Here is an 11,067-nt window from a genome sequence, read left to right on the forward strand (position 1 = left end):
TATATATATATATATATTATTTTTTTTATTTTATTTTTTTAATAATTACCCCCGTGTGAAGCGTCTTTGATATTGGCAACAAAAATAGCCTTCACTTGAATTATAGACTAAAGCTTATAGCCTATTTGGTAAGCAAATCTGTACAATATATTTAAAAGTAAAGATATTTGCTTTCATTAGCCTAAATATCTTCAAATATTACCAATTTGGATTTATTTTATTTTATTTATTTTTTTATTTTTTTACATTCGTCAAATAGTCATCTATGACTTATTTTCCTGCATGTGGTCTTTTCTTGCGTGGTTAAAATATTTGGAAATTCTAATATAAAAAGAGCAGAACGGAAAAAATAATGTTACATATTTTATCTGCTCCGACAATCTATAATAGGCTAGTTTGAAATTCATCATCATTCTACATTAAGAGATTAATTATACGAGCAATTCATGTGAATGTTATAATACAGACTAATGTGATTTGATTTGCCTATAAGGATTAAATTAAACAGAAACACTTAATTTAGGCTGTACATTATATGTTTAGCATAAAACACTTCAGGACCAGTTTATCATCATACCTGAACACATACAAACACTTCTTTTACAGTCGATAACACCAATATAATTTTTAAACGATAATATTTTAATAAAAATGTGAGGGAAGTTTCAATCAATTTCCACTCGTTTCAAATTTCTCTAGATAACTTAGAGATAAAATTCAGTTAGGGATTTTCACCCTGTCCCGCTTTCTTCGAGCATCTTTAACAAATTATGCAAGCTTTACATTAAAAGGCTACTTTGCGCTGCCCTTAATTCCAACCTAAACGGTTTTGCTCCGGGAGAAGAAATCTTTTCTAAAAACCCTTCAAGAAGAGAAGGGCATTATTGTTTTAATCCTCTTACCGGCAGTCATTTCAAGACAGAGGTTTTTTGGAGGCTGAAATAGCGTCTTGTCTCCCCTTATCCTCACCCAAATCCTTCAAGGCCGGGAGAGATTGTGAAGGCAGTAGCCTGGCATCTATTAGAGATCTCTAAAGTCCCTTCAGTCTCTCCTGCAGTGGCATGACAAAGCCGAAAAGCAAACAAAACCAATGCATGAGATATTCGTTTGTCTAAAAAAAAAGTATTGGGACCGTGACCTCTATAGAAATATTCCTATGTTCACGAATTACCAAAACAAGTCAATGCGTGAGAACAATGTAAGAAAGCAAAATATTCATATACTTGGAAAAACTGAGTTCTATATAGTCCATTTCTAGCAATCTGCTGTTACTGCTAGGAAAAATGACTTTAACAAATTATAAATCCCAAAATCAAGCAAACAATAAAATCCATGAATCCATGTCAAATTAGTTAAATGATTAGTTTAATGCTTTGATGCTTTTTAAAAAGATCTTACTCACCTAAAACGCATTAAAAACTTTACGTTACTAAAAAAATATGCATAACTGAACTTTGGGGGGAAAAAAACCTTATACCGATGTCAGTATTTTCTGTTTATTCTCACATAACATAAGGCTATTATTGTTCATAAGCAAAAGTGTTTGTGACTGAACATTAGTGCTCTCAAGTGCGTGATTTAAGACTTCAAGTAAAGGGTCAATTGGCTCTGAGTCCACATGCAGCCAGAAAATATCGTCGAGCTTTGATTGACAGCTTCAAGGACCAGTAGCAAACCTCCTTGATGTTACGCGGAGCTCTTTAAAATCCCTCCTTAAAGCGCGTGTCAATAGATGGACGCAATGCTCTGAGAAGAACGCGCAAGGGAACGATTTGGAGTCGGTTGATACTTAGCGGATACATTTGAATGGGCTCTTAGACTTTGAGAAACGCGATAAGGACATCTGGGAAATACAAATAAAATCCGGGCTACGAGCAACACAATATCAAGTGACAGTGTAAGACACTGGATAAAGGACAAGACTGAGGTAAGAAACGACTTGTTTATGCAATTGTTTGCGTAAAAAATAACAAACCAATAACAGAAATATTTAAATGTGTCAGTTTAGTAATAGCCTAAAATATAGTTTAGCTTAAATAACATTAAATAAATTATGCTGGCAGATAGACTTTTTCTTTACTTTTCATATAGACCCTTTTTTTTTATTTAAAACTGTTTTTTTTTTTCTGAGATACATAATTGTATTCCAGAGGGGAAAATCTCCATTATTAAAAATTGTACTTAAACTTAAGTGGGACAAAGACATAACATAAGTCAAGAGTTTATGTTAAGCGTGCGCCAGGGTGCCTTCCACTTAAAATTTTAAATTTAAATTAGCGCCTTAAAAGTGGGTTAAAACTATTATTTTCCTCTCTTCAGAAATGGTAAAATACATTTCAACTAGAGATAGGCCAAATGGCATAAGATAAACCTCACTTTTAACATAAATGTGGGGGGCCTTGGACAGTGAGGGATTCAAAAATATGAGTGACAGTATAAATATATGCCATGTGAGACACGATAAATAGTGTCCCCGGGTCAAATGGGGTTTTAACGCTAACATTTTTTTCTAATTTAGTCGGATAAAAAGTTGCACTGTACATGCCAATTTGCATAATGAGGTTTTAATAATCGAAGCATGGAGTGTCACACTGCCCGCAGCAGTAACAGGCGGATGAACAGACTACAATAGCAGTGTCACACCGCAGCAGTAACAGGCGGATGAACAGACTACAATAGCAACGAGACACAATATTAAAATAAGCTGCCCTTTGTGCTAAATATTAGTTGGCCTGTGGCAAAATTTTGACGTTTAGCAAAGTTCGCTTAAACAAATATTTCACAAACATGAATGGCAAATCATACATTATTATTGTTAGGCCTATTATTACTGCTTTATTATTTTATCGTCTATCGTCTAAATCGCTGGTCAGTTGTTTCCCGTTTTTATTACTATTTTAAAATGTGTGTATTCTTTGTTTATACATTTTTTTGTGTCAAATGTAAGCTATAGCATCCATATGCATATGAATGGAATGACAATAAATTAAAAGTAGAGTTGATATAGGCCTGTAACACATCTCTTTAGACACATTATTGCTGGGAATACACATGCGAGCATTTCTTGAAGCCACGCACACACATGTAAACTCACTGTATAGCCTACGTCCGTCCGTGTCAGCGGTGATGATAAATGGAGGTCTCCACAGTCGAAACCTATTTGCACTTCCATTAGACGGGGACCCAAATGGGGATCAACATGCATATTTTACCCGCAGAGAAGCCATACATCTCAGCCAAAACGTGGCCCCGGGGCGATGGGATAAGGGGCCGCGAGAGAAGGGAGGGAGAGAAACGGACCCCATTCAATTCAAATACTTGGGGGAGAAAAGTAAATGTTTAGCAAAGCACCTTCTGTTCAAGCGAATTAAACTATTCCCTCTTGTCCTCTGATCACATCCAGACGGTGCGCTGATTTAATAGTCTGGGAAATGGGCACTCCGAGTGTCATTCAGAAGCTTCCACGCTGAGGAGGGTACAAGCGTTTCGGTGGCCTATAACAGATAAACATAGCACACATACAAAACCTTTAAACAAGCCCTCCAAACATTTACATTTACATTTAGTCATTTAGCAGACGCTTTTATCCAAAGCGACTTACAAATGAGGACAATAAAAGCAGTCAAACAAACTTCCTTCTGTATTTGTGTAATACAGTATTATTGTATTAGTTCTGTATTTGAATGGACATAACGGCAATCGCCGGTTACAAAACTGCATAAGATGATCATGAAATGCAATTATCTCAAAGAAAAACGGCACTAAAAAACAACAACAACAAAAACCCTTCATATATAATGTATACTTGAAGCAACACGATTATAAATGCGTAAATAATAATAACAACAACAACAAAAACAAAAACAGCAACAACAAAATAGGTCACACAATTTAGGCTAATAGTAATTTAATTATTAGGCTACTAAAATATTAACAATAACTGATGTACGAATAAAAATTGGTTGGTCTAAATAATGTAGGCTACCATTAAGTTATGGAAATTATTTTTGAATTTGAATTTGTCTCATTAAAACGACACTGAATTATCATGAAACAAATATAGGCTAACATGTTGCGAAATAGGCTAATGTTTTCCAAATAATTTCAGAATTATTATTATATAATAATTACATATAATTATATAATAATAGTAATTTTTGTTATTGTTATTATTGCTACAGCACTGCTCAAAATTTTGCCCGTAACTTCAAACTGTAATAGATATTTAAATGTAATTTGATTTAGATGAATGATGCAAGTTTTAGACATTTCGTGGATTTCATTTTTGGTTTTAATTTCATGTAGGCTACAAACGAACTGAATCGAAGTTAAATAACAAGCAATTTAAGTGCTGGTTGGAAATACAATTTAGTTTAAAACTCGAGGCTGTTACAAGTCCCTGGACACCCGCCATGCGCGGGAGCATACTTTCTCTCTTAATAATGCGCAGTGCATTAGCCTCGAATATATTCGTGCCTGTCAACCACCTCTATACATATCTAATCGTGTCCTGGAGCCTTTCATTTTATCTATGAAAATCTTAAATCGGCTGTGAAAAATGACTGGAGAAGCAGGACACTAAACCTCATGGACAAATTTTTATATTAATAGCATCCCGTGCAATCATCAGTAAACTGTAAATATTACGTTTAAAATATCGGCTTTCCAAGTTCTATAAGTAGCATATGAAATTATGAGTGAAATTCGATTTCGATGACAGAACTGGTATAATGAAGTCGGTATAGAAACATTCGTTCACTGCTTAAAGTAGGTCTCTCTAAAATCAATCAATGATTCATTGACAACTTGCTCTTAAAGGATTTGCTACGGTAATTTGGCTCTTGAAATTATAGCCTATATCTAATGTAGTAAGCATAAGTCGGAGCTCATTAGGTAAACAAGTGATAATTGCACCAATTAATTCCTTGTGTATGACTAATGGATTGGACAAAACAATAATTGGATATTAATGAACACAGTTCCGCTCCTATAAGCGGATTTCTAAAAGCGATATTTGACAGCTAAAAACTGACAAGGAAATCTCTGTCTATAATTTTATAGCCGCAGTCTTGGCACCATAGAAGCAAGGTGTCAAATAATTATATTGTCAAATATAGATTTATTTATTAAATATAAAACATTTTAACTATAAGAGGCCCATTTTTCCGAAATAAATGTACATACATTTTGTCCATTTATCGTATACATTGAAAACGTTACTGCTGCTATAGTTACCTCCTCACACGGACGCCACTTTAGTTCGAAAGCATCTAGTCTGACTTTTAACTTTAACTCTCAATCTAACTTTTGTGATTAGCCTAGAATGTAAAAATATGTTTTAACAAATGGAAAAAGCTCAACGTTTAAACTCATTATAGCTCATTCTTATTTTGGCAGATAGTTTTGAATCATGCAACACTACGGAGTGAACGGATACTCTCTCCACGCCATGAACTCACTGAGCGCCATGTACAACCTGCATCAACAGGCGGCGCAACAGGCGCAACACGCGCCTGACTATCGGCCGTCCGTTCATGCGCTCACCCTCGCGGAGAGACTGGCTGGTAAGTGCGATCTCTCACTCTCCCTTTAACACACAGAATAATTGTGATAGTACACTGAATTAAATATGCCGTGTCTTTTCTCTTCCAACGGCTGTACATTTCAAGATATCATACTTGAGGCTCGGTACGGCTCTCAACATCGCAAACAACGCCGCAGTCGCACCGCTTTCACGGCCCAGCAACTGGAGGCGTTGGAGAAGACCTTTCAGAAAACGCACTATCCTGATGTCGTGATGCGGGAGCGCCTGGCCATGTGCACCAACCTACCCGAGGCACGTGTACAGGTAAGAAATGACCAATTCCATCTTTGAAGTTTTTTAATGTCTACAAATAGGTTTATTTATCATATATCTACACCTTGTCTTTTCATCAGGTATGGTTCAAGAACCGTCGTGCAAAGTTTCGTAAGAAGCAGCGAAGTCTCCAAAAGGAGCAACTGCAGAAGCAGAAAGACGTCTCGCCAGATGGGCCCCTAGCAACAAACGATAAGGATGAAGCCCCTTCCAGCATAAATCTTGAGAACCAGCCACCTTCATCATCCTCTTCTTCCTCATCCATGGAAGCAGAGGCAGCTCCTCACACACTGGGATCAGAACTTAGCGTTGAGCTTAACGTGACATCAGCAGAGCAGTCCGGCAGCGAGTCGGCCACAGAGGACAACGCAACCGACAAGGAAGAGGAGATAAAGCAGCACAGAGAAGATCTGAAGGTTGAGAAAGAACCGGCACCTGGAAACCTTTCCCCTCTTTGCAAACGTCTCAGCCCCAAACCAGGTACATATTTACTATTTATTGCTCTTCCAGTTTCATTGTCCTCACTCTTAAAAATAAAGGTTCCTTATTGGCATCGATGGTTCCATCAAGAACTTTTAACATTCATGCAACCTTTCCATTGCACAAAAGGTTCTTTATAGTGAAAAAAGGTTCTTGAATAAAATGCTCTTCACACTAAGAACAAAATGTTTCTTTTAAGAACTGTTCACCAAAAATGGTTCTTATGGATTTGCTGCAAATAAAACCCATTTGGAGCCTTTATTTTTAGAGTGTGAAAGATTGCATGAAATACCAGAGTGACATTTTTTAGGGTGGCAAAACTAACTAAGAAGTATTTTGATCTAAATCTTGACAACCATGTTTGTGTCCTTAGATTCTCCTCTTGGCTCCCCGGCTATCTCATCTTCCTCTAGCGGGGTGACCGGTGGGATCTCTCAGAGTCACTCATACTCCTCGTCTCCGCTCAGCCTCTTCCGTCTGCAGGAGCAGTTTCGCCAGCACATGGCAGCTACCAACAACCTGGTTCATTATCCATCTTTCGACATGGCGACCCCATCGTCTATACCATACCTGGGTATGAATGTCAACATGCCAGCGCCCCTGGGCTCCCTCCCCTGTCAGTCCTACTATCAGTCTCTATCTCACCACGCGCAACAGGTTTGGAATAGCCCTCTGCTGCAAGCCTCTGGAGGCCTTCCTAGCCACAACAGCAAGACCACCAGCATTGAGAACCTACGCTTGCGGGCGAAGCAGCACGCGGCATCACTGGGCCTGGACACGCTGCCCAACTGAGCAGGAGACTGAAAACTACCTGAGCAAGGGAACATCTCTCTACCACTACTAACATGCCACCTGGACTTCTAAAATTAGGGCCTTTCCTCAGAAATGTATGGGAAACTTGGTTTTAAAAAAAGTGTGTCTTGAGGTTGAGACTAGTAAAAATCTCAGACTCATTTAGAGGGCTTGTTGTTTTGAAGCTTAAATAGACAATAAAAGGATAAAGCTCTCATTTAATTCATTATGATATTACATTTGTCAGCTTTGCATAAAAGACAGACAGTTTCTGGATTAGATTTAGTGTTATTTATATGTTTTGGATGGGCATAGATGTTTGATATAAGCACTTTTTGGAGATGATCTCAGCCAGTTGCATGCACTATACACCAGAATCTGAAAATAACTTTCGTTTAATTCAATTATCGTGGTTCTCAAATACACATCACACAACTTGTAAATGTAAATCTTGCACAACTAAATAGATTAATTAAACCTAACCTGTTTAATGGTCAGGATTAAACCACGGTAAATTTAGGATGATTGGTAATGAGGAAATTATTTCATTGACTACATATGCAAAGCTTTTAATTACATGTACCCTCAGGCAGTGGAAGAAATGCAATTATAGACCATGCATATCATTGGAGATTGCCATATTAACACTCAGAGGGAAAATACTCTGAATAAAACTAGAGCTTAGGTGCATATAAATGTTGCAACTGGAAACAATCCTGAATAGTGGTCAAATGCTGGATAGTCCAGTACAGGAGAAGTTCTCAAGTGGAAAGCAAAGCACTTCCATGTACGGCAGCTTTTTTCCCCTCTGCTCATTTTTTTCCCTCTCAGTGCTGAGCTCTCATTGTGTTTGTAAAGTATTTTATTATGTACAATACAAAGTCTATCTATAAATGTTTACTGGTAAGGCAAATGTAAAAGTTCTATGTTTTAGATCGAGAAGAATTTAACCCTGTGATGATTCTGGTAGCTGTCCCTTTGTAAGATTGTACTGGGTGGGCCGCACGGCCCGCCTGCGTCGCCCCCAGATTATTTAACCTATACAGTCTGGTCGTCTTTGTAACTCTTTCATTGTCACTGTGAACATCAATATACAGTCACTCACAACATCACACAAAGTGGTGAATTTGTAGCCTATATTGGTGGAGAGTGTTCCAGAAGTATACACATCTTTCCCTATGTCAATTGTAGAATTAAAAACTTGTAAAATAAAACTTCAATAAAACATTGCTTGGACATCTTGATAAATATACACTGTATATTTATTTTCTCAAAATGCCACATTAAATAAATCCAAAATTAGATTGAATGGAAAATTAAATTGTGATCATGCTAAATTAATTTTAAAGATTAAAAAAACATTTTTAAAAAACAATTATTCTGTATCTTTAGATTAAAATACAAATTGATTTTTTTTTTCTCACTAAAGGTAAAGTGAGTTAGAATTAGGAGCTTAGGAAATAGCTGAGAAACAAGGTGATAATAAAATCAGGGAGGTAGGACAACAGAAAAAAACAAGGAAACAAGAGTGAGGAGAACAAGAAAACAAGGTAATCTTAGGAAATAAAATCATTGTGGGGACATAAGCCATCCCAGATGAATAAGCAGGCCATTATGCTGAAGAATGACAGCCTGGGGCCGTGATTATGCCGCTATTATATCTTAAACAGTGTGGTTTGTCAAAATGTATAAGCCCTTTGCTCACATAAAGAAGGTCTCCCCTCTGTGTGCATTTTACCAGAGGCTTGATGCCACTGCCACCATGTTCTCAGTGCCCTTGATGGGGCTGCATTTTAAAGTGCTTTATGCCATATTTAAATACAGCTGATTGTAATATGTTCTAACATTCAACCTTTTGAGTAGATCAAAACACACATGGGACAGCAGAATGCTTCATTATGAAAAAAAACAAACAATGCAAAACAGCAATTAACTTCAGGTAAAATGTTCAAGCAAGTCAACAGCACCAATGACTGGCCTCCTTAACCAGAGACATGCAAATACAATCCAGGGGTTTGATACAGATTATGTGACAACAAGGTCAAGCTCTCTTTACTGACTCGTGTAATGAGACCTGCAACGTACAAAATAGACCCGCATTGATTTCCATGCAATTTGCCAAAAATCAACGCTTTGAAAAACATTAAAGGGGTCATATGATGCGATTTCATTTTTTCCTTTCTCTTTAGAGTGTTACAAGCTCTTGGTGCATAAAGAAGATCTGTAAAGTTGCAAAGACTAAAGTCTCAAATCCAAAGAGATATTCTTTATAAAAGTTAAAATGTACAGTATGTGGAAAATAATGTGTTTTTTTAACTTTAAACCGCATGAACACATTTCATTACACCAAATACACAAAATAATGTTCTTTTTAGCAGCATCATATGACCCCTTTAAAGATTCATGTAAAAACAGAAAACCTCTATTGTAGCTTGTCAGAGACTCTAAAACTAAAATATATGTGAGAAATACGTGAGAAATATTTATGTGAGACATAAAATTTTAGCTGCCTTTATATGTCTGGTTCTCAAACTCACGTGAGGGTAAAATGGGTTTCTTACACCCTTTTTCTATGCTGCAACAGTCTAGTAATAGAGATCCAAAAAACTAACAACCAAAAACATCATTTGACAGTTTTTATTATTTGAATATTTATTTTTGACTGTGAAATTTAACAATATAAAGAAACAGTACATTTTCCTTGGTTTATTCAGAAGACAAGTCTGATTTCAAACGTTCTCGTTTATTTTATGCCTTTGTCTTTTTAAAGTGTTGATTTTTTAGCAAATTGCATGAAAATTAATTGGGGGTCTTGATTTGTGTAATTAATTTGTGTTGACCCCAACAAAAAAGTTCCAAAACACTCCTATGTGTCGACCCTTTGCATGCACAATCATTACCCTAAATGAGAAATAGCCTCAAATGAATCAGTTTTTCAAGCATTTTGAAATCAAATGCTGGTCAAACTCACCCCAACACAACAGGAGGGTTTTAAATGCTATTGTACCAAAACTAATAGCTATTACCGCTAAGCTCCGCAACATCCAAATTCAATTAAGCAGTCTCTAAATTCACCTAAGTGTTTAATCAGGAGTCACTGTCAGACACACACAAGCACAAAATGGACCTTAAGTATGGCTAGCACAAAAATCACAGTGTACCATTCAATCAGAACTTTTTCCCCTCATGCTCTCCTTTTTGGTTTTAGCTGCATGGAGAATGAAAGCTGCCACCATAAGGAACCCCAGCCCATTGAGGAAGTGACAGGCACTGCCACAATATGATCCTAATCCTGTTCCCAACATTCTTTTAGCCCGCTGGCACTGCAATTTTGCCACATACTCTCCAAGCTGTCAGCTGAGGTAAATCTCTCTAACAGCAGATTGCTCAGATACACATCAAAGAACTCCTGGAAACCAAGACGGCTGTTAAACCTGAACATAAATGAATGTGATTTAATATCTTAAATTAAAATATTTAAGAGCGAGAGAAAAGTAGCAGCGTGACTGAGAAAGTACTGATGATGGGACGATGTCAACAGGTGTTTGAACTCGGTTGTGAGAGGTCGCCCTCTTTGGTCCCAGCTCTCTTTTCTGATTCAATTCTCTTATTTTTATCCCTCTGTGATCACAACCCCACTTAATCCTCTTAAGGGCAAAGAAAACCCCTCTTTTCTGGGGAGAGCTCACCCAAGCCAACCGCAGCACTCTAGAGCCTGTCACCAAGGCGCTGTTTCAGTCACACGTAATTACACATCAATGCCACACTACACATACCTTTCAGACATGGAGAGTGGCATTGTGGGCATGCAGAGGGAAGCTCAGCACTCTCTGAAAGCAGGACACAGTCGTATGGATTAAGTCTCCACCGGACACTTGAGAGTTAGGCAAGACATTTCACTACTGTGCAAGACTTAAGGAAAGCAGACAATCAAAAAA

At 37.2% G+C, this 11,067-nt stretch overlaps 1 protein-coding gene across 1 annotated transcript; it reads left to right on the forward strand.

Annotated features, from left to right (window-relative positions):
• Positions 1 to 1,751: 1,751 nt before the first annotated feature.
• Positions 1,752 to 8,300, forward strand: LOC107743378 (diencephalon/mesencephalon homeobox protein 1-A-like). Its single transcript, XM_016556569.1, has 5 exons — positions 1,752 to 1,927; positions 5,395 to 5,564; positions 5,670 to 5,848; positions 5,938 to 6,337; positions 6,711 to 8,300. Exons 2-5 carry the CDS (start codon positions 5,411 to 5,413, stop codon positions 7,127 to 7,129), a joined length of 1,152 nt encoding a protein of 383 aa, XP_016412055.1. The 5' UTR covers positions 1,752 to 1,927; positions 5,395 to 5,410; the 3' UTR covers positions 7,130 to 8,300.
• The last annotated feature ends 2,767 nt before the right edge of the window (positions 8,301 to 11,067 follow it).

The sequence above is a fragment of the Sinocyclocheilus rhinocerous genome, unplaced genomic scaffold, assembly GCF_001515625.1.
Source record: "Sinocyclocheilus rhinocerous isolate Xijiao unplaced genomic scaffold, SAMN03320098_v1.1 scaffold1458, whole genome shotgun sequence".
NCBI lineage: Eukaryota > Metazoa > Chordata > Actinopteri > Cypriniformes > Cyprinidae > Sinocyclocheilus > Sinocyclocheilus rhinocerous.